This window comes from Corvus hawaiiensis, chromosome 26 (genome assembly GCF_020740725.1).
Source record: "Corvus hawaiiensis isolate bCorHaw1 chromosome 26, bCorHaw1.pri.cur, whole genome shotgun sequence".
NCBI lineage: Eukaryota > Metazoa > Chordata > Aves > Passeriformes > Corvidae > Corvus > Corvus hawaiiensis.
In genome coordinates, this window is record NC_063238.1 from 44,363,557 (window position 1) to 44,387,952 (window position 24,396).

At 50.1% G+C, this 24,396-nt stretch overlaps 1 protein-coding gene across 2 annotated transcripts in view; it reads right to left on the reverse strand.

Moving 5' to 3' along the window:
- ZC3H3 (zinc finger CCCH-type containing 3) overlaps window positions 1-24,396 on the reverse strand; it is a 139,390-nt gene that overhangs the window by 108,924 nt on the left and 6,070 nt on the right. For both annotated transcript variants that reach the window (XM_048286529.1, XM_048286530.1), the window contains 2 exons: window positions 21,749-23,060; window positions 19,701-19,894 (listed from right to left, as the gene is read on the reverse strand). In XM_048286529.1, the coding sequence (XP_048142486.1) occupies window positions 19,701-19,894; window positions 21,749-23,060 (1,506 nt within the window). The remainder of the gene's footprint in view (window positions 1-19,700; window positions 19,895-21,748; window positions 23,061-24,396) is intronic.

Here is a 24,396-nt window from a genome sequence, read left to right on the forward strand (position 1 = left end):
TTTTATTTTCCTGGATTGCCAAACTGACAATTGGAAATAAATCCTAAATTTTACCAGATCAGGACAATTATTCACAGGACGTTTGTTCGCAGGACCAAATCCAGATACGGAAATTCCCACAAGTGCTGAATATTCCCAATGTCAAAGCTTGGCTGCAACACAATCAGCAGCATTCCAAGGAATTGCAGGCATCACTTCTTCAACCTCTGCTCCTCCACTGCACAAAAATTCCCTGAAATCCCACAAAAACCCAGGAATGCAGCACTTATTATTTTCTATTACAGGTGTAAAATACCTGGAGGTCTCCCAACAATTCCCAAGAGTTAAGGAACAACATAAGGATTCATTTTTTTTTCCTGGGAAGTGCCAGGGAGGGAAAGGAGCAGCGACCCAGAATCTGAGAACAAATAAAGATAATAAAGTGCATTTTAGAGGGGTGAATTTCCTGCTCCTGCACTGAAATCCAAGCAGGGAATGCTGCAAGGAACAGCAGGAGGAAAAGCAGGTTTACGGGAAGGAAAATAAGGAAGAGTTATGGGATTAAAAGGAAATACTCCATTAATATTTCTCCTGAAATAACAACAGCCATAATTCAGCCTATTCCAAGGGGTGACAACGTGACACGGGAGCTGGAGATGCTCTGGGGAGCAACAAAACGACTTCCCGGGATAGTCTTTAGAGCCGGAATTGAATCCGAGATCGGATCTCCGTATTTTAATGGGATCGCTCCAGTGGCAGCTGCTCAGCATCCCGCACTCATTGTCTGGGATCCCATCCCAGGAGGTGCCAAACAAATCCAAAACAAAGAGCTTTAATGAGTTGATTTTTCCTAACAATGCCATAATTGTTGGGATAAGTAATTAATGCCGGCTGGAGCCTGGAGCAGAGCCCTGGCTGCGCTAATTACGGAATTTTTAATCCGTTCCCTCTCCTTTCACCCACGGAAGCAGCTCCTGGAGAGAGCAAGGAGGGAGAATTGAGGAGATGCTGATGCTTCCCATCTCCTGTTTTCCATGCAGGATCCAAGTGATGCTCCATGATCAGGATACCACCCATGGAAGGATCCACAGGAACATCCCACAGGTGAATATCTCATTTTTCCCTTCTCCCTGACCTTCACCTTAAACTTTTTACTTCCCAGGTGCAATTCCCATTCTCTCAGGACTCAACATCCAAGAATTTTAGGGATAAACTTCCAAACCACCACCTCATCTTGTCCCTTTCTCCGGAACTATGGAAGAAGCAACCAAAAATCTCCCAGATTGAGCACAGATTCTCATGGAATTCAAATATGGATTTGCTTCCAGACAGGGAAGTTTGGAGAAAATCCCAGGAAAGAGACTGGCTGGAAGGGAAACAGCTGGGAAAAGCAGCATTTTCAGCCACATCAATCCAACAGTTCCTTGATTCCCAGTTAAAAAGGGAAATGCCAGCGTTGCTCCTTCCAGTCCTTTTTTCCCATCAAGTGCTCCAAGATCCCTCATTGACATCCCTGCTTATTTAATTTTTATCCCAAATTTTCAAAGGGAAAGCTGGGCAGAGTGAGGAGATGATCACCCATGGATCACACCCACATCCCAACAGGTCTGAGGGATTGTAGGATGTGGCAACTTGGGAGATGGGCCCTGGAACGCGCTGAATCTGTGGAGCGCATCCACGTGGTCCCGGATCTCCTTCGTAAATGTTTTCCAACGTTTGTGATCCAGTTGTAATCCAAGCTGGGACCACCTCAAGCTCCTTCTCCTTCTCATTTATCCCAATTTTCCCTTTCCCAAGATGGGATCCTTTGGACAGCGGGTGAGACACAGGCAACGTCACGCTCCGGGATGGGGTTCTCCCATCACATGGAGCCGATTAAGGGCATATCCCTAAGGAATTCTGGAGGTCAGCGCTATAATTCAGACAAACAGTGGAAGCTGTTCCGAGGTGCTGAATGATTTAAAACAGAATTCCCTGCCCAGTCATTCCCGGGTGCCACCTGTCGGAGTTTGGAGCCTGAGAAAATGCCCAGGAATGAGCAGAATCCCAAGGCACAGCTCCGCTCCACCAACTGCCGTAAGGAAGAAGCTGCTAATGGCTCCTCACTTGCTCCAGGGATTATGTCATAGCTCAAATTGTATTCCCAAGGAATGGGGTTACCACATTCCAGAGGAACCTGCTGGATACACACAGCAGCTTCCCAGGGCTGCAAACAACACGGGCGGCACAAGAGCATGGGGAAGAAATATCCCAGTGGAAGTTTGCTCCAAGGATCCCTCAAGCCAAGCTCCTCAGTTTTGAAATTTCTGGGAGAAGGGACACACTCCCTTTGGAGAAGGGACACACTCCCTTTGGAGACTCCACGACAAAAAAAAAAGTTCCACAGAAAAAATAAATCACAGAGGTTGGAAGCAACCTCCGAGACCATCACATTCCAAGCCCTGTGCCATGGGCAGGGACACCTTCCACTATCCCAGGTTGCTCCAAGTCCTGTCCAACCTGGCCTGGAGAGAGCAGAGATTCCTTCCACAGCCTTTTCCAAGAGATTTCCACATTTCCAGGTGCAGATTTGCTGTCACAGATGCAGTTCTGGGGTCACTGTGGTCCGCCGGTACCACCCAGCTGTTTCAAGGGCCACCCCACATTCTAAACACGTTCCAATCCCTAAAAACACACCTTCTCCTCTTGCTGGGATAGAGAGATCCCACCAATCCTCAGATCCTACTTCCCAGATGAAAACCTTTCCCAAAATTCTATGATTTTAGCACTATATTTAGACGGATCAACCCGAACACAAAAACTTCCAAGATCCCAAATCATTACCAGTCCACACCAAACTTTTCCATGAAATCCAAAAGAAAACAAGATTTAGGACAAGACTGAGGCCGATCCATAAACCTGGTTTATTTGGAGAGTCAGCAATTCCCAAATCCACCCGATTGCACTGTGGGGACTTGGAGTTGCCAGGGAATGTCACCTGTCAAGGCCACTTAAGAGGGAGAGCGGCTCATCCCTGATGTTCCCATCCCGTAAATATTTCAAACAAAAACCAATTAACACCACTCCAGGCTGGAAAAAAGCTGCTCCGCTCTTCTCCCTCGGAAATAAACTTTCTGAACTCAGAGAAAACTGGAAGGGGAGGAAGAACAAGCCAGGATTTGATGCTTTTCCTTTCCACTTGGATCCCATCCCTCCGGCGCTCCTGAGGGAGAAGAGTGACAACTCCAGGTTTCCTGTCATTCCTTAAAATCCTGCTCACAAAATGTCCTTGGCATCTTTCTCCCTGACCCAGCTCTCCCCAAGCTCTTCCCTGATCCTGACTCCCTGCTCAGCATGGAATCGATGGAAAAGCTCTCAAACGTCAGTGAGTCCAAGAGAAGGGAATGGAGCTGGGAAGAGTCTGGAGAACCAGGAGAGGCTGAAGGAGCTCGGAAAGGGGCTCAGCCTGGAGAAGAGGAGGCTCTGGAAGGACCTTCTCACTCTGCAATTCCCTGCCAGGAGGGTGGAGCCAGGTGGGAGCTGGGATCTGCTCCCAGGGAACAAAGGACAAGATGAGAGGGAATGGCCCTCAAGTTGCACCAGGGGAGGTTCAGCTTGGATATCAGGGAAAAATTTCTCCATGGAAAGAGTTGACAAGCCCTGGAATGGGATTTCCAGGGCAGTGGTGGAACCACAATCCCTAAAAGGGTTCAAAAAATATGTGGAACTTGGGAATATGGGATGGTGCTGGGTTAATGGTTGGACTCGATGACCTTGGAGGCCTTTTCCAACCTCAATGATTCCATGATTTCTTTGGCCCTCATCCACTTGCCTCTGCCATCTCCAAAGCCCTTCGGTTTTCTCCCCATTTTCTTTTGCTTCATCTCCCCAATACCACTGTGATCCCACAGGAATGGGGACCTGTAGGATCAACAGTCACACCCAGGAAGGAGTGAGAGCACACGGAAACAGAATCCTGGAATGCTTTGGAAGGGACCTTAAAGCTCATCCCATTCCAACCCCTGCCATGGGCAGGGACACCTTCCATTATCCCAGATTGCTCCGAGATCCATCCAACCTGTCTCAGAATGCTTCCAGAAATGGAACAACCACAGCTTCTCTGGGAAACCTGGGCCAGGGCCTCCCCACCTCACAATCTCCCAATTGTGAGATTTTGGTCCCGATCCCACAGTGCTGGGATCTGCCTGAGGTTTTTTTTTCCCCCAGATCCCACACATCTTTCTTCCCAGATTTGCTCTTCCCATCTCCCAGGCAGGAAAACCCAGGAACAGCAGTAAAATCATTTATCCCAAGGTTACGGAGGTCCAGTGACAGTGAAGTCTGTTTGGTTTCAACCAACTCCAAATGGATTTGAAGGACATTCCCAGGGTATTCCAGAGACTGCTGGTATTCCAATTTAAGAGTATTTCCAAATGGTAAACACCTCTTTAGGCCACCAGAAATTCCAGAACTGGGAAAAGAAATCCCTCCTGTCTCCCAGTGTTGGCTGAATCCCCATTTGATCCCAGCTGATTGGAACATAAAGGTTTTTTATTGGTGGTTTTGCTGGAATTTGTTTTGTTTTCCTCTATTTCCCCCCCCCCTAAATAAAAATAAAACAAACCATCCCAAATTTCCTCCATCATAACACACTGGAAGGAAAAATCCCATCCAGCCTTTTTCACTCAGCTGCCACATCCAATTATTCTCTCCCGGCTATGTGTCAGGCACCATCTCCTAAATCTATGGAATATTTAAAGAGCAGGAGACTCAGACTTCCAGCCCTCATCCCACCAGTGACCTGAGTGAACTGGGAGCTGCCTGCTTGGCAGAGCTGGAAGAAAAAAAAATCCCCTGAAAAATTTCTGACATTCCTTCATTTTACTCTTCGATAATCCATGGGATATCCAACAGCATCTGGAGCTGCAAATCCTGACTCAAGCCCAAATTCCAGGTTGGATGGGGCTCGGAGCAACCTGGGATAGTTGAAGGTGTCCCTGCCCACAGCAGGGGATGGAACTGGATGATCCTAAAGATCCCTTCCAATCCAAACCATTCCATGACTCCAAATTCCTTCTGACTACTTCTTAACCAGGGTTTACAGGGAAAGCCACCCACTAAAAATCCCTCAGGGGTATCAGTGATCCTTTGAACAGGATAAAACATCCTTGTCTAGTGAGAAACTGGAAGTTCATGGAATTTCTCCTTCTCCCAAGGCAGCACATTCACAGCAATTCCAGAATTCATTTAAACTTAAAAATTGGGAAAATACCTCAATCCCAAACGCTCCCAGATTTGGGAAAAGTTTTTAAAACATATTGACAAGCCCACTCCTGCTTTGAATTCCAAGGATAATGCTGTTCCATTAAATAACCCGGCCACTCCGCTCCCATGAATATTTAAAGGAGAAAAAGCAAAGCATTAGGGAATGAGGCAGCCTGGAATGTGCACTCAGATCCCTGGGAAGAGAGGACAGGACAAAGGAAGCGTCAGCACAGCCAAAGTGGCCACTGTGATGTCCAGGATTGGGTTTTAAGAGGATGGAATGGGAAGGGAAAAGTCTTTTCCGACACCACTTAGTGTGGAATGAGCCCTTCGGAAGAGGCAGCGACTGACACGCAACGGGAAGCAGATCCATAGTGAGAATCCATTAATGGAAATGCAACAAAGAGGAAAATGTCCTTTCAGTTGAAAGGGAAAACTGACTGGGAATAACAAGGCAAAAAAAAATATTGGAATTGATGTTTCCTACCACGTGTTAACCAGAAATCCAGAAAAATCTGGGAACGTGTTAAGGAATGAAAGAAAAAAAAATAACAGGAATAAATCAGAATTAGTACTTCCAGTGCCTGAAGGGGCTCTAAGAAAGCTGGAGAGGGAATTTCAATAAGGGATGGAGGGACAGGACACAGGGAATGGCTTCCCACTGCCAGAGGGCAGGGATAGATGGGATATTGGGAAGGAATTCTTCCCTGGGAGGGTGGGGAGGAACTGGAATGGAATTCCCAGAGAAGCTGTGGCTGCGCCATCCCTGGAAGCGTCCAAGGCCAGGCTGGACAGGGCTTGGAGCAACCTGGGATAGTGGAAGGTGTCCCTGCCCATGGCAGGGGGAGTGGGATTCGATGGTCTTGAAGGTCCCTCCCAACTCAAACCATTCTGGGATACTCCAAAAAAGAAATCAAATTCCATGTCCAAATTCCAAACCATTTCTGTCAGGCACAGGATCGAGGCAGAGAGTGAGAACGAGAGGAAAAACACAGAGCAAAGTACAAAATCATGGAACTGAAAGCTGGAAAGGAGCTCCAAGATCATCGAGTCCAAACCTCAGCCCAGCACCACACACTAATCCCTGTCCTCAAGTGCCAAATCCACACATCCACACATTTTGTTGGACACTTCCAGGGATGTGACTCCCCCACTCCTCCAAGCAGCCCATTCCAATGCTTTACAACCCTTTCCATGGAAAACATTTTCCCGATATCCAAACTAAAGTTCCCCCGCCACAACTTGAGGGCGTTTCCTCTGGTCCTGTCCCTCATTCCCTGGAAGCAGATCCCGATCCCCACCTGATTCCACCCTCAGGGAATTGTGGCCCCTGAGCCTCCTTTTCTGCAGGCTGAGCCCCTCCAGCTCCCTCAGCTGCTGCTGGTTGCTCCAGACCTTGCCCAACTCTGTTCCTTTCCCTGGATATGCTCCAAGCCCTCAATGTCTTTCCTGTCATGAGGGCCCCAGAACTGATCCCGGAATTCCAGAACTGATCCCGCCTCCACTTCAGAGCCCATGACATGACACAATATTAAACAAGCTCCTGCTTCCATTAAAAAGCCCAGGGAAACTCCAGACTGGAGATCTCCAGCCTGGCAGCAGCAGAGGTTTCCCATCTCGATTTCACTCTGGAATTCTTCACTACATTTTATTACTGGGCTTTATGCTGTTCCCGCAGCACTCGTGTGGGAATTAAGGAGGTTCCATTCAGGAATGTCTCTAAGTCGAGACACTAAACAACCCTGGAGCGGGGCACAGTGTTCCCTCAGGGAATGACAGCAATGCTGGGAGCACCCAGGAGAGGAGCTGAGGATTCCCTGTGCTAAGCCAAGGCACGTGAGGGCTGGGCTGGAGCAGGGAGAAGGAAGAGGGATCCCACTGGGCAGGGAGAGAGGGAAAAAAGGGAAATAAAGGAAAATAATTCAGGCACAAGATCCTGGGGTTTAAGTTATTGATGAGTCCAAGGGGCTGGAATGTCTTAGATGTGTCCAGAAAGGGAGGGAAGCAACCAAAAGGAAGCCATGGAGTTGCTCCAGGGGCTGGAGACAGACTGGGAGAAAAGGGAAGACTCTGGGGAGACCTTGGAGCCCCTTCCAGTGCCTCAAGGGGCTCCTGGAGAGCTGGAGGGGGACTTTGGATAAAGGATAGAATGCCAGGACACAGGGAATGACTTCCCACTGCCAGAGGGTGGGGTTAGATGGGATCATGGGAAGAAATCCTTCCCTGGGTGGGCGCTGGGGCCCTGGCACAGGTTGCCCAGAGAAGCTGTGGCTGCCCCGTCCCTGGAAGTGTCCAAGGCCAGCATGGAGCAAGTCCAAGACCTGGGGCTGTGTCCACTGCCAGCCCATTTGCCACAGGGATGCTCCAGCCCTGAAGGGAGGCAGGAATAACTCCCCACGTAAACACAACCTCCTTTCGGAGTTATTCCGGCTGTTGGGAATTGCAAGCACTGGCACCTGTTTATCTCGAGGGGCCAGGCAGGGCCTGGGAAGAGATAAACAAGGATATCAAGTTCAGGACGCTTTTCCACAAAGCTGCTTTCCCCACGTTGTGGCCAGGCCATGGAATGTCTGTCACCCACGCCCTGCCCAGCCCCAAAAGGAAGAATGGTGACAGTGGGAGAGTCGCTGGGGCTGGGCATCCCCCTGCTCCGGGGGGCTGGAATTGCTCGGGAGCAGGGATCACTTTACCAGCATTGTATGTCCCGGTTTTCCTAAACCCCGTTCGGCTCAACAAGTGTTTGTTCACTTCGTGCCCTGTCCTCACCTGTCCTTTGCAGGCCCCATCCTCCCTGATCCCAAAAAACAGGGGAGGGGATGGATGTGCTACAAAATCCAATCAAGCAGATGATTCCCAAGCTCTGGGAAGAAACTGCAAAATCCAATGTGCCTGCGTGGATTTTACCACTGATTCCTCAATGTCCACAGGCAGCAGGAAAGGGCAGGATCCCTGCAAGGTCATGATCATGGAATCATGGAATGGTTTGGGTTGGAAAGGACCTTAAAGATCACCGCATTCCAACCCCCTGCCATGGGCAGGGACACCTCCCACTATTCCCCACTATGCTCCAACCTGGCCTTGGACACTTCCAGGGATGGGGCAGCCACAGATCCTCTGGGAATTCCATTCCAGCCCCTCTCCACCCTCCCAGGGAGGAATTCCTTCCCAATATCCCATCTAACCCTGCCCTCTGGCAGTGGGAAGCTGTTCTCTGTGTCCTGTCCCTCCATCCCTTGTCCCAAGTCCCTCTCCAGCTCTCCTGGAGCCCCTTTAGGCACTGGAAGGGGCTCTGAGCTCTCCCTGGAGCCTTCTCTTTTCCAGGCTGGATGCTCCCAGCTCTCTCAGCCTGTGAAGTTCCAGGGTTCAGCCAGATCCAACTCTCATCCCAGAGAGGCACCAGCAGCATCTTAAGAGGTCAAAATTCCTTAAAAACGACTGGCAACAGCATGGAAGGACACTTGGGAAGCAGCAGATGGGGATGGATGTGCTGCAGGCCACCAGCTGGAAAAGGGAGTGCAGGGATCTTATCACCAATTCCATTCTTTCCTGAAAAAGCTGCAAAGGGATTTTAGTGCTTTAAGTAGGAAATTCAGCCCTGGAGCAGGTTAAGTTGCTTCCTTAGATCCACAGAAATTTAGGTGGAACCTCTGGATGTCTCCGGCTCAACCATCTGCTCAGCATGACCTCCATGGACACCAATTCTGCTCCCTCTTCCCAGATCTCAAACACTTCCAAAGGCAGAGACTCCACCGCTCCCCGAGTTAAGCCCAGTGCCCTCAACCTCTTCCTTAGGTCACATTCCCAAGGTAATCCCAAGATCCATTGGGATCATCTCTTTGTATCCTTCCTGAACTGGGATGGCCCAAGGCAGCCACTGGTTACCAGTACGACCCCACCGGTGCCAAAGAGAGGGTTAACACCAGCTGGAATTCGGGGCTCTGGGTTTACTGGGATCTGAAATCCTTTGGAAACAATGAATGCAAACTCTCCAGAAAGAGATGAAGACACTGATGAGAAGACTCTGTGCAATTCCACCAACTGGAGGAAAGCCGTCTCTTCCTGTCAAAGGGAATCATGGAATGGTTTGGACTGGAAAGACCTTAAAGCTCATCCAGTTCCACCCCTGCAAAGGGCAGGGACACCTTCCACTATCCCAGGTTGCTCCAAAACCAATCCAACCTGGCCTCGGACACTTCCAGGGATGGCGCAGCCATAGCTTCTCCAGAAATTCCATTCCAGTTCCTCACCACTCTCCCAGGGAAGGATTCCTTCCCAATATCCCATTTAATTCCTCCCCTTCTTCAGCTTATCTCCATTTATCCATTTCTTTAGGGCATTTCATCCTTCAAATATTCCTGCTGGGGACTCAACTTCCTCTGGATGTCAGGAATGTCTCCAAAACCACCCTTTGACTTAGACCCACAATTCGTGGAGCGATATTTTCTTGATTAATTATTATTTAGACTCTTCATATTTAGGAAAGCAACTTCATTAACCCCGTGGAAGGGAGGGTTAAAATGAAGACAGAAATAAAAATCCAGCTGCCATATTGAAAGTCCATTAAGGCAGGAAAGGACCCAACTTTGGTCCTTCTAAACATCAATTATTCCAGAATAATTAATTAGCAGAGCTCTAACAATACATAAAATCACTTGCCTCTGACTCTTCTGATAATTTATGCAAGATTAAAGTATCGCTGTGGTTGCCTTTTCTGGTGCCTAATTCAGCATTTTCTTTTTCCTTATGGAAGCAAGACTCCAGATTTAACTGCTCTAATGCCCTTTTACAGTGTTTGCTGTAGTAAAATCTAACAACCACTCCGGCAGGCGAGCCGGGAAATGATGGATCACGGAAGCTCACGGAAAGGGGAGCACCGTAAAATGCCCCAGTTAATGTGGAGAGAGCAGAGTAAATCTTGTTTTAAAAACAGAGCGGGATCTCTGATGGACTCGTTTCACCCCATCAAATTCCCTTTTGATTTGCTTCCTGATAAGGGAGAACTCCACTCCTTGGATTCCTGATAACAGGGAAAGCATTTGGAAGTCAGCGCTGCTAAATTAAGGTCACCAATCACTGCAAATATTATTTGGGTGGCAGGTTGGGCTCTTCTTCTAAAGGAAAGAATTCCCTGCTTTTTTTAATCTCAAAAAGAGCATTTGACACTGATCCATCTGGTTCCCGGGATTCGAGCGTCTTTCCCACCCCAAAGCTGGATAAAGAATGGATCGAGAGCAGTCCCGAGGAGAAGGACTTGGGGGTGTTGGTGGCTGAAAAACTGGACATGCCCCATCCATGTGCGCTCACATCCCAAAAATCCCCCATGTCCTGGGCTCATCCCACACTGTGGGCAGCAGGAAAAGGGGGAATTTCTGCCCCTCTGCCCCACTCAGGTGAGATCCCACCTGGAATTCTGCCTCCAGCTCTGAGGTCCAACAGCAGAAGGACATGGAGCTGCTGGAGCGAGCCCAGAGGAGGCCACGGAGATGCTCCAAGGGCTGGAGCTCCTCTGCTCTGGAGCCAGGCTGGGAGAGCTGGGAATGTCCAGCCTGGAGAAGGGAAGGATCCAGAGAGACCTCAGAGCCCCTTCCAGTGCCTAAAGGGGCTCCAGGAGAGCTGGAGAGGGACTGGGGACAAGGGATGGAGGGACAGGACACAGGGAATGGCTTCCCACTGCCAGAGGGCAGGGATGGATGGGATATTGGGAAGGAGTTCCTCCTTGTGAGGAGGATGAGGGGCTGGAATGGAATTCCCAGAGGAGCTGTGGCTGCCCCATCCCTGGAAGTGTCCAAGGCCAGGCTGGACAGGTCTCAGAGCAACCTGGGACAGTGGAAGGTGTCCCTGCCCATGGCAGGGGATTGGAACTGAATGATATTTTAAGATCTTCCCAAATCATTCTGTGATTCCATGGAAAAAATCAAAGTTTGATGGCACATCCCACGCACTCACCCCTCTCTGGGCTCTCCCTGTCCCATCCAAAGACAAGATGTCCCAGGACATTTGCCAGTGCCATGAGGAACAACACGGAGTTTCCCATTGCAATCAACGCTGGAGTTTACAGCCCACGCTAAGGCTCCAAGAATTCCCGTGCCCTTTTCCAATGGAGAGCCCCTGAGGGCAGCTTAAGGGCCGATAACATGTGGGATCAGCTTTGGAACTGATCTCGTCCACATATCCACACAAAATCCCCACTTGACACCACTCCAAAGAATCCAAAATAGAAACACCCCCCGAAAACGGCACGCGTGGGGATTATCCAGAGGCACAGGGGAGAAGGAAACGTTCCTTGGACTCGAATTTCCCGAGGGATGACAGCAAAATTCCCATTGACAAGTGAAGTCAAGGCGTCTCCTCATCCCTTAGGCTGAAGCAGAAACTCCGGCAAAGCTGCTGGAACAGCAGAGTTTTGTAGGACTCGGGAGATGCTGCCGAGTCCACAAATCCCTTATTCCAGGTGCACTCCGGCATCTGTTCCGTATTCCAAGGGAGTTTTACTCATTCCTAGCGCTTTGTAGAGCACATGGAGTGATCCACAAAGTCCTGGAATGAACGGCTCAACTCAGCTCAGTAGCCGGGGAGAGGAATTTTCCCTACGACGCTTCCGAGTCATTACAGGGAAAATCAAATGGGAAGATTTCCACAAGAAAATTAGAAGGGTGTAAAGAGGGATTTGGGAAAGAGCAGGAAGCAGAAAGCAGAACAGAGAAACCTACACAGGTTTTACAGGGAATTGAGCATCTGCCAAGGTGGGATTTTGGGAATCCTGACAGAGCAGTGGAGGATACTCCGATCATCCACACCGGCATCGGTAATTCCAACTGTGACCGTGCCGGGAATACCATCAGACAGTTCATTAAGTGGGAGAAAATAGCAAAAGGAAGGAAAAAAAGACAGGGAACAGGGACTCATCATCACTTTTCAGGTTATGGGGGGGTTTTTTAAGTGCCTTAAACACCTGTTTTTATTTTCCTTATTTTTATTTAGGAGGCCAAGGAAAGACAAGCTGAGGGATAAGAGGGATCAGCACTGAAATTCCACCCAATTCCAAACAGGAGGTCCAAAACTGGTCTAAAAGCTTCATTTTTGGTTGGATTAGGAGACTCCTAAAGGTCCCTTCCAAGCCAAAGCATTCCATGGACAAATAAATCTCTATTTCCAAGATCAAGATCTCTTTCCAAGAGCACGGAGTGACAGGATGAGGGGGAAGTGCTTAAACTGAGAGCAGACTTAGATGGGATTTGGGAAAGGATTCTTCCCTGTGAGGGTGGTGAGGACCTGGTTGCCCAGAGAATTTTGTGGCTGCTCCATCCCTGGAAATATTTAAGGCCAGGCAATCCCAAGGAAGCCAAAGGAGGAGTTCAGGTCCTACTGCTCTGTTTCCCGGGTTTTTTTTCCCTCTGTTTTTTTTCCCTTGTCTTAGTTCCACACTGCGCCATCCCTGATAGGTTTGGATCCTTAGACAAAGCCCCCCACGGACTTGGAAATATCAGGGGTCAGAGCCAAAGAAGGATCTCATCCATCCCCAAAGCCAAGTATTTTTCCTCTTAGTGTATAAATAGATCGTTCCCCAAAGAGCTGCTGGTTACCAATGGAATTTCCCAATCCAACGGAGCTGGAGCTGCACATGGTACAGGGAGATGCTCTAAAATGGGGATTGGGGTAAAAAATACTGAGGAAAAACTACCTAAAATAGGGATTGAGAGGTGACTTGGATTAAAACGTGGAATGGTTTGGGTGGGAAGGGACCTTCAAGGTCATCTCATTCCATCCCCCTGCCATGGGACACATTCCACTGGACCAGGCTGCTCCAACTCCCATCCAACCTGGCCTGGAACACTCCAGGGATGTGCCTTCCATAACAAACTGAGTGTGCAGGTTGAATTCCACAGGGGAAGAGACACTCGGGAATTGTCACCTTCGAGATCTCTGCCCCATTTCCCTCTGGATGTTCCCTTTCCCTGATCCCAAATCCAACATCTACACGGGAACACTTCCTTGAGCAGGGCCCATTCCCCCGCTCCCGGCAGGCTGTTATTTTTAAAAGAGGGCTCCGCAAAGAGAATTCCCAATCCTGGCTCCATGCCCGCAGCTCCTCTTGCAGCTCGGGACGAGTCACCTGGAAATGCCAAGTCAAGGCGGAAACCCAAAACCGTTACTTACGACCGCTGACGTAACCGGGGCCGGCAAAGAGCCAAGAATGTGAACTTTTCCCAATTCCTGAAGGAGTGAGGAGCCACCTCACCAGCCACGCTCCATCCCTGGATCCCAAGGACAAGCCAGAGGCAAGAGAGAGCTGGCAGTGGGATGATTTCCAGGCAAGGTCAAACCTACACGGGACAAACGAGCGACGCTAGCCTTGAGCGGCGACCTGGGAAGGGTTTGGATCAGCTGGAAGGAACTCGGGAAAACGGGAGTAATGATGGAGCAAAGAAAAAGATGTGATGAACTCCAAGGAGTTCTATGTGTGATCCAAGGGCTTCCCTGAGGGAAGGGATCAAGAGCTTAACTCGGCTGTAACGCGATCGGAGGCGTTGCCTCGAAGAGCAGCAAAACCTCGTGCGAGTCAAAAGAAAAAAAAATAAATACAAAATAAGACACAAAACAAGGGAAAAAACCTCCAAACATTCCCTGAGTTGCTGTCCCACTGGGAATCATCCCACTGGAAACATCAAGAAAAAAAACAGGAGAGGGTATAAAATCCAGGGCTGAGATTTCCAGAGCTGCCAGAGGGATCCAAACACGCGGTGTCAATAAAATTATCAGCAGCTGAGCATTCGGATGCCTCCCATAACTTGCTCCTCACCATTTACACCCCCTTTACTCGCCTGAGTAATGCAAAGCAGCTCCTGCCACTTTTGCCTCCAGCGTTTTTCCAAGCAAACGCTCCTTGCCCATCCCGACCCCCTTATGTTCCCCCCTGTAGAGCGAGGCGAGAAACGAGGATTTAGGGAAATTTTTGGAGGGTGATTCTGGCAGTAAAGAGTCATAGAAGCTTCTGCAGATGCAGAGTGAAGCGAGTCTCAGGAATCCCGTGGAATTTCTCTTTAGGAAGATGGGAATAAAAATAGGATTCCTCCTGTTTGGGAGTTTCAACAGTGGGGTGGCAACACAGGAAGAGCAGGAAGCTGGTAACACAAACCACTGGCTTATCTCACTTTGGAGGAGGAGAAAGGGAAAGACAAAGGAGGGAAGGAATATTTTGAAGGGGAACAACACAAAACCAGGTCGGAGTAGTGGATCCAACAAGGACGTGCTCCCAGTTTACTCCTCCTCTGGCCATGGAGTTGCACAACCACAGAGGGGGAATTGCAACAATTCCCCATCTACTTATGCTGAAGGAGGGAAGGTAAATGGGATATTGGGAAGGAATTCTTCCCTGGGAATGGAATTCCCAGAGAAGCTGTGGCTGCCCCATCCCTGGAACTGTCCAAGGCCACCTTGGATGAGGCTTGGAGCAACCTGGGATAGTGGAAGGTGTCCCTGCCCATGGCAGGGGGGTGGAATGGGATGATCTTCAAGGACCCTTCCAACCCAAAGCATTTTGGGATCTAAATTCAAGGATGAACCACCCACCTTTCCCAGGAAAACATCCAAAGGCTCCTTAAAAACTCCTTTAATGCCCAGACCTGGCGATCACAGCAGGAAAAGGGAGCCAGGCTTTGAACTCAGGACCCAGCAAGATAAGTTGATCCTTAAGGTCCCTCCCAACCCAAACCATTCCATGATTCCAAGTTCACCTCAAGCAGGACACGACCAGTCTCACACGGAACCATCCAACCCCGCAATCGCCAAATTATTTAAGGAACAAACACACATAAATAAGGAAAAGTCCCTGGAGAATCTCCCTCCTGCTTTCTCCATCTCCTCCTGCCAGCCAGCTGTGACCGTGCCGAAGCAATCCCGGAGCATTCCTGCCTGGAAGGGGACATTACAGAGGGGGGGAAAGACACGGAGGAGCCTCTTTGTAATATTCCATGATCCCCCCGGGCGAGGCGCGGAGCCGGCGCTGCTGAACGCTGCACTTTTGGATTCAATTAAAGTGATTATCTGTTGTGCCAAATAAATTGTGTCCAGCATCTATCCTGCAGGATTTTACACCTCCAGCCTCATTATTCCCTAACTGTTTCCTCCTGTTTATGCTCTCTCCAATTAAATTGCTGATAATATGAGCCAAAATAAAAAACGAGCGCACCTTGTCCGGAGAAAATTGATTCCCTTTTTTTCCTGCACCGGGCGATTGCCAGGTTTTATATACTCTGTTCCTGGCGATCATTAGTAATTCAATTTTCTTTTTATTAGCCCCCTTATCTGCTGAGCAATATAGTGGCAGAGCTGACCTCTTTCGCACGGGTAAATGTTTAAAATCTTTTCCCTGATTAATTTTGCCAGTTAAGGAAAAGAGGAGAAATGATCCGGCTCTTTGCCATCACAATGAATAAAGCTTAATGTTGATTGTGATGGAATTTCTAATGCCAAGGAAATTGATTGAACGCAGCAATTACCCCGCAATAGGAACTCCAGGGAAATGGGATGGTTTTCTCGCCGGCCGTAGCCTTTTGGTTATTTAAAACAATCCAATTTGCAAGGATAATTATATATTAGTGTTTTATCTGCCACCGGGAATGAACATGGGAATTTTGATACTGGCCCGGCATTAGCAGGTTATTGCTGCAAATTACTCCAGATCTGCTTTCTTTCACATAAAGACGAAATTAGGCCATCAATAACCAGAAAAAGGTGGACTGAGGAGATGGGAGAGGCACGAGTGCCCTCTGCAGGGCTGTGTGCGCTTCCCAAAATCCCCAATTCTCCTGGAAAAGCTGCCGATTCTCCCACAGAAATCCCAATTTTCCCACACTGCACTCCCATTCTCCTCACCCGATTTGCCACATCTCCGACGTTAAAATGGCACCAAAAAAATCAATAAATCTCCCTTTGAAGCACTTATTCCTAGTTTTTTCTAAGGAAAATGCCCTGGGAACAAGAAGTGACAACTCGGATATCCCAAGCAGGATGAGCCAAGGAATGGCGAGGAAAAGTTCCCAACTCCCAGAACTCACCTGTCTGTCATTAAAAAAGGAGTTGGGAAAAAGCCTCATCCTGCAAGAAATCCCAGATAAAGACAGGAAAGAGCTGTTGGAAAAGCGTGGGATTGCCATATCCTCTGGCATGGGACTTTTAGGATGGGAAAAGCAGGAATATCCCACTGTTACCACACCTGGATCAATCAAACCTCACTTAGAAGTTGGTGTTTTCCCTCAAAACTGGTGAGAAAAAGATGCCATCCCTGAACTTCTGGGAATAAGCCCAACTCCTGTTTCGAGAAACCGGATAAAGGATTCCCAAGATGATGGGAGAGAACATGGACATAAAGCTTATTTGGACTGGATGGGAAAGCTGGGAATGTCCAGCCTGGAGAAGAGAAGGATCCAGAGAGACCTCAGAGCCCTTTCCAGGGCCTAAAGGGGCTCCAGGAGAGCTGGAGAGGGACTGGGGACAAGGGATGGAGGGACAGGACACAGGGAATGGCTTCCCACTGCCAGAGGGCAGGGATGGATGGGATATTGGGAAGGAATTCCTCCTTGTGAGGAGGGTGAGGGGCTGGAATGGAATTCCCAGAGCAGCTGTGGCTGCCCCATCCCTGGAAGTGTCCAAGTCCGGGTTGGATGGGGCTTGGAACAACCTGGGATAGTAGAAGGTGTTCCTGCCCATGGCAGGGGCTGGAGAATTCCATGATCTTGAAGGTCCCTTCCCACCCAAACCATTCCATGGTTTTATCCAATACAGTGGCACCCATGACCCTGATGATCCTTGCCGGTCCTCCAGCTTTTCCCTGGATAACGAGAGAAGCAACCACTGCTTGATCCCTGAAGATCCCAGAGGCGAGTGAGGCAGCCCTGGCACTTCTTCCCTGCTCCAGCATCCCACTGGAAAAAACTTCCAGTCAGGACACATTCCAATATCTGAGCTGTTATTAAACATTCCACTTTAATATTCTGGCATTAATTGATGAGAGCTGCAGGTGGATCTCTCACGAAACAGCCCAAATAATCCCAAAAGAATTCCTACCAATCTGCCACTTTCCATGGGCTCTCTGATCCCTAAACAAAAGCAATTCCCACAGAGGGAAGCGCCTCTGGATACTTTGGGAAACACCAATCCCAGTCCAAGACTCAGCAGTGGCTGGAAGAGCTTCCCTACTGATGAGACCAAACAGATCCATTTGGGTCCAAAAGGGAATCGAAGAGTCGGGAGAGAGACAAGAACTTGGGAAAAGCAGGAACAATGTCTTTGTACAGACCACAGAGCCGTGCCACGTATCCCAAAATCCTGAGGAACAGGACAAACAGGAAACCAGCCAGGCTGTGTCACCACAGGCCCCACATCTGTGGGGATGACGGGGCTGATCCAGCTTTTCCAGCCACGCTGCCATGCAGGAAGTTGGGACCATCCCTCCCCTCTGCCTTTCCGTCTGGTGTGATCCCAGAAATCCCAGCTCCTCAACATCCATCCCCCTGCTCCATTCCTGCCCCACTCTGCTCCCAGTGTATCCCAGTAAACCCATTTAATTCCCTCCCGTTTGTCCAAGGAGAAGTGGAAAAGACTGAAAATTCCATCACTTTATGGTGATTAATATCCACAATATTTTGCTGGGACTCATATCCCAAAAGAAACCAAAACAACCTTCCCAAAACCTCTTGGATAACCTGGGAGGCAGGAATCAAATCCACAAGACTTCACTTACTCCCAGCTCCCTGTGGAACCAGAAGACACCTCATCCATAATTACACATTTAGGGGGAACAGGGAATGTGGGAGTTGTCCCCAAACCCTGTGAGCAGCCAGGATCTCCCAGACTTGGGAATATCCCTGCCCCATCCATCAGCCAATAATCTTTTCCTACTAAACCTGGGGAGTCCTGGAGCATGTGGAGGAACAGCCCTGGAATAATTCCACAGCTTTCCAAACACAGAGTTTAAGAATATTCCAACACATGAAGCTGCAAATCCTCCACCTGGGATTGAAGCTCTCCAGGAAAAATCCTGAAGTACAAAAGGATTCAAATCCAGAAACGCAATTTGAATCAAAGGAAGCAAATCCAAGAATTCACTGAGGGAATCCCTTCCTGAATTTCTCTGTGAAGGAGAAGGTGCCACATGGAGAAGCATCTGTCGGGAAAGGTTGGATAATTGGATCCACTTTTGGAGGGGGGAATGAACTACCTGCTCTCCCAAGGTCACTTCCAGACCTATTCCCTTTTTTTCTTCCTTTCTCCAACCTTCTTTATTTGCCAACTTTCCACAACCACATTCCTGCTTTATTTTATTCATTCCTATCCAGTTAAAATCAAGATTTCAGTATGGGAACATTCCCTTCAGTCAAGGGAACGGGATTCCAAACCAGCTGATATCCTTGGAAGCAGCACTTCCTCAAGCTCCTCCAAGGTTAAAATGCTGTAGCAATCCAAAATTGCTCCGTGTTTCCAAAGCTTTCTATCTTTTCATGGCATCATGGAATGATTTGGGCTGGAAGATCTTAAAGATCAGGGAATTCCAGTTCCCCGCCATGGGCAGGGACACCTTCCACTATCCCAGGTTGCTCCAAGCCCCACCCAACCTGGCCTTAGACATTTCCAGGGATCCAGGGGCAGCCACAGCTGCTCCAGGAATTCCATTCCAGCCCCTCACCACCCTCCCAGGGAAGAATTCCTCCCCATTATCCCATCTATCCCTGCCCTCTGGCACTGGGAAGCCATTCCCTGTGTCCTGGCACTTCAGGCCTTTGTCCAAAATCCCTCATCCAGGAAAAGTCAACATCTCAAGGGAGCTGTTTGAACACAAAATAATCCCAAAATATACCTGGAGACAAATCCCAGCTACGTCACGGTCCAAACCCCTCTCCCAGCTCCAGCAATTCCCACAGGGAATTTCATGGGGCCACAGGGAAAATGTGTCTCGTATCCATCTGAAACAACTAAATCCCAGGTGGGGGAAGCCTTTTATCCACAAAAACGTCCCCAGGGAACAGCAGAACCACACTTGGAGCCACCAACATCCCAACAACATTCCAGACACTCAGAGGTGCCACGCTGAGCTCCGAGTTCTGCTCCAAGGCAGCAGGACATGGATGCAAATTCCCTGTTCCATGCTGGATTCAGTATTCCACTAATTATCGGTGTTTTCAGCAAATTAGATGCAAAACTGGCCACGGCACTGGGATACAGGTGAGAGATTGTGTATTCCTGCCTAGGCCAACCTCTTCCTTCCCAGAAAAACTTCCTACATGACACCTGAAAATCCAGGGAAACCCCAGGAAAAGCAGGAAACAGCTTTTGTGTGGAGATGCCAAAGGACAACACAGATACGGAGTCCAACTTCTCCTCAGTGATCAACAAGACCTCCAGGAGGACTCAGCAACACATTCCTAAATCCAAGAACCCTTGGAATCCCTTCACTGAGCCCTCGGAATGCCTGTTCCTACCTTCCTTGGTGGCCACCTGTGTCCTGGTCGCCGGCATCCGGCAGAGCCTGTGCTTGGAAATCTGCACCAGGCCCCGGGGCGAGGAGCGTTTCGGCGTCACCGAAGGTTTTCCACGCACGGAATTTTTCCTCCGGAGGTGGAAGCGGCTCTTCAGAGCTGTGGTGGGGGAGATGTTCTTCTTATCCGTGGGGGAACTGGGAATGGGAATATCACACGGTTAGGAGGGAGCAGGGAAGGGACCAAAACATTCTTGGTGTCCTTCTCCAGAGCTCCAAGAGGAGTCAAATCCCAGCAGGATTCTCCTCTGGCTGAGGGGGAGGAGAAGCTCTGAACAGAAAATTCCAAGGAAACAGGCAAATGAGAGGAATTCCTGGCAAGGAACAGATGGAGAATGAGGTGTTCTGACAGCCGAACTCGCTCGCTGCCTTCTGCTCAACAGATGTGAGGGATTCAATCATGGAATCATGGAATTGTTTGGGTTGGAAAAGAGCTCTGAGATTGTCAAGTCCAAGCATTCCCCAGCACTGCCAAGGCCACCACTGACCATGTCCCCAAGTGCCACATCCACAGGGATCTTAAATCCCTCCAGGGATGGGGATTCCCAATGCCTGACCACCCTTTCCAAGAAGGAATTTTCCCAATATCCAAACTAAAGCTCCCCTGGAGCAACTTGAGGCTGTTTCCTCTTGTCCTGTCCCTGTTCCCTGGGAGCAGATCCCGATCCCTCCTGGCTCCATCCTCCTGTCAGGGAATTTTAGGGATCCAGAAGTCCCCCCTGAGCCTCCTTTTCTCCAGGATGAGCTCTCCCAGCTCTCTCAGCCACTCCTGGTGCTCCAGACCCTTCCCCAGCTACATTCCCATCTCTGGACACGCTCCAGATCCTCAATATCCTGCCCCCAGGATTTGAGGAGCCTCAGCAGTGCCCAGCACAGGGGGATGTTCCCTTCCCTGATTCTGCTGGAATTTAGCAAGGTGTGGAAGGTCTCCCTGAACTGCCAAAAAATCCCAAACATTCCCAGCTTCTCCAGGCTGCTCCAGAGTGATTTTCCCAGCACAATCCACTCACTGGCAGCTTTCCAGGCAAAGCAGGAGGGCAAGGAAAGGATGGAAACCTGTTGGGAAGCACTGAGAGGATGTGGGAAACTCAAGCAGGAATGAAGGAACCAGATTTCCAAATCAATGCTGTTCACTTCATCACTTGGAACAGTTTTCCAAAGGGATGGAAGGGAGGAAAATACCAGCAGAGCTCATATCCCATCGCTGCTGCATCCCAGGATCTGCACAGGGCTTCCCCAAGGATAGACCAGACACGATACAGGGATCCAAAACATTCCTCCTCTTTTTCCCAGTCCCACAAAACAGTTATGGGAATTTGAAAATAAATCCAGGAAAAAAAAATCCAGCTCCCTTTAGTGAGTGAGGAAGTGTCAGTGAGCACAGGGATTCCCAGGATCCAACTCTGGATCACCCAGCATCAGAAAAATATGGAGCTGCTGGAGCGAGTCCAGAGGAGGCCACGGAGATGCTCCAAGGGCTGGAGCCCCTCTGCTCTGGAGCCAGGCTGGGAGAGCTGGGAATGTCCAGCCTGGAGAAGGGAAGGATCCAGGGAAACCTCAGAGACCCTTCCAGGGCCTGAAGGGGCTCCAGGAGAGCTGGAGAGGGACTTGGGACAAGGGATGGAGGGACAGGATACAGGGAATGGCTTCCCACTGCCAGAGGGCAGGGTTAGATGGGATACTGGGAGGGAATTCTTGGCTGGGAGGGTGGTGAGGGGTTGGAATGGAATTCCCTGAGAAGCTGTGGCTGCTCCACCCCTGAAGTGTCCAAGGCCAGGTTGGATGAGGCTTGGAGCAACCTGGGATAGGGGAAGGTGTCCCTGCCCATGACAGAGGGACTGGAATTCCCTGATCTTTAAGATCTTCCAACCCAAACCGTTCCATGATTCCATAAATCCTCCAGCACCCAACGACCCTCACTGGAATTTCTCCCACAAGAAGCCACAACTTCAACACGAAATCCACGGACACAAAATCCAACCAACAACTTACCCCACATTCCCTTTCCTCTTGATGATTTTCGTCCGGCTCTTCACTTTGTAACTGGACAGCGCAGCCTCTCCAAAGGATTTCATCCCACCGGGAACAACGGACGCCGTGCTCGGAGCCGGCGGGATGGAGGTGGCTCGAGGGATATTTGGGGCTGGAGGCTTCTTCTGGTCCTCGGATCTCCACTGGAATGCTGACTTGGAAGTGGAAGGCAAAGTCTGCAAGCTGGAGGCTTTCCACTTATATTTACTGGGAGAAACCCCCAGCTTGGATTGCAATCCCAATTTTTTTATCTTTGCTCCCAAATCCGCTTTGGGGGAGATTTTAGCACCTTTGTCCGTTCCTGGGATGCCCTTCTTGGAATTTTCGGCTCGAGGGCTCACCCACCTCTTCACGATCCGAGAGTTTTTCCCAGGGTTTGCCACCCAGGTGTAGTTATTTTTCCTGAATTTCTGCGATTTGCCAGAGATGGATGCTGAGGCAGCTTTTTGGAGACCGGGAGCTTTGGGAATGACGGGAAATCTGCTTTTCACCAGAGCCACCCCAATCTGAGCAGGTCCAGAGAGCACCTCAGCATTCCCAAAGAGTTTGGGGTGTAAGGAAGCATCCCGGACTTCCTCACCACTCGGCTGCCCTGGAGAGGGGGGTTCTGCCTTGATCCGTGCCGAGTGCTGGGCTGGCTCCTGACCTGGCAATTCCAAAGGTTTTTGTGGCTCCGACTTCAGCGCCACGGCACTTTCACTGGTGCTTCCAGAGGTGGAAAAGGAGCTCCCAGCTCCACTTCCAGGCAGGCACACCGTCCTTGACGTGGAACTGAAGGAAATGGATAGGGAAGGTCTTCTCTCTTCCTTCTGGAGAAGAGATTTCTGGATATTCCCATCCGCCGAAGGAGCCACCGCCGCTTCCCGCCTGGAAAACTCGCTGTAAGGACCCACATTTTCCTGGCCAGCCCTTTGTGGCACCTGGATATCCACGACGATGTTCCCATCCATGGTGAAGTCCACATGTCTTTCCAGGGACGATTCCAGTGGCTCGGGAGTTTGGCTGTCCCCAAGGCTCCCAAAACCTCGGGAAGTGCTGGAAGCGCTTCCAACGTCATAACCCGATCCCGGCAGCCGGTTGACCAGGGAGTATTTTTTCCTCCAGGAATGAGTCTGGCGTGGGTGGAAATTCCTGGGAGCCTGCTGGGGGTACCTGGTGGAAAAGGCTCCTCTCCTGGTGTAGCTGGGCTGGTGGGGGTTGTTCCACCTGGGAGGAGCCGACGGCGCCGGATGTGGAACATTCCCATGCATGTTCCTGTGGCTGTTTATGAGACCTATGGAAAAGGCAGAGCGTTAATTCCCTGATCCCACGGGAATGTGAGAGTGACGCGGCGCTGCTTTTCCTCACGCTGGAATTACATCGTCGCTCAGGTTTTGGATAAGCCAGGGTGGAAAGACAAGTCATGGAATCACCGAATCCAGGAATGGTTCGGGTCAGAAGGGATCTTCAAGACCATCTTGTTCCAATCCCCATATATCCCTGGATTCCACAGGTGGCTCCAAGCCCCACCCAACCTGGCCTTGGACACTTCCAGGGATGGGGCAGCCACAGCTGCTCTGGGAATTCCATTCCAGCCCCTCATCGCTCTCCCAGGGAAGAATTCCTTCCCAATATCCCATCTATCCCTGCCCTCTGGCAGTGGGAAACCATTCCTCCTTGTCCTGGCAGCAGATCCTGATCCCACCTGGCTCCACCCTCCTGTCAGGGAATTTTAGGGAGCCAGAAGGTCCCCCCTGAGCCTCCTTTTCTCCCCCCCAGCTCCTTCAGCTGCTCCTGCTGCTCCAGACCCTTCCCAAATTCCCCTCCTTGCTTCCCTTCAAAGCAGCAACAAGGACACTCCGAGGCTTTGCTGCCACGTCCCTCCGGAAGCCACCACCTCTCCCTGGTGCTTTGATCCACCAACATTCCCGTTAACTCGGGAATTTCTGCCCTTGCCCAGCCTCACTGTTTCAGAAAACCTTTCCCATGAGTGATTCCTGAAGGAATTTGGAGCCTGGTATTTCAGGAAGAGGAGTTTTTCCTTCCCCGGGGTCACGGCGCTGCCGGGAAAGCCGAGTCAGCACATTCCTCATGGAACAGCAAGGATTGCTTTCCTGGCTCCCATCATTCCCCCACGGAGGAGCTCCCAGAGAGGCAAATCCCAAGTCCTGAGCAGAGCTTGTGGCCTCACTAACGAGGAAAAATTACTCTGAGGGACAAAAATAGAAGGAGTTGGTGCTAAAGAGAAATCCTGGTGCTTTCCAGAGCTTGGGAAGGGCACATGGATACACATCCCACCTCTGTGCTCCCAGCCTGGGGCTGTGGGACAGGGAACACCCCCTTCCCAAAGCCAGGAGAGTCCCAGATCCTGCCGGGAGCAGCAGGGCGGGAATTCCCTGGCATGGGGATGCCAAAATCCCCCAGTGCTCCGTGGCCCACTCGGCTTTCCTGGCTCTTTTCCCTTTCCATCTTTTCCCAGCACTCCCTGGATCATTCCCCTCTTCTCCCAGAACTCCAGAGTCCTCTCTTCTCCCCTTTCCCTCCTTTTCCCAGCATTCCTGGGTCCCTTCTCCCTTTTCCCAGCACTCCTGGGGTCTCCATCTTCCCTTCCCACTTTCCCCCACCATTTC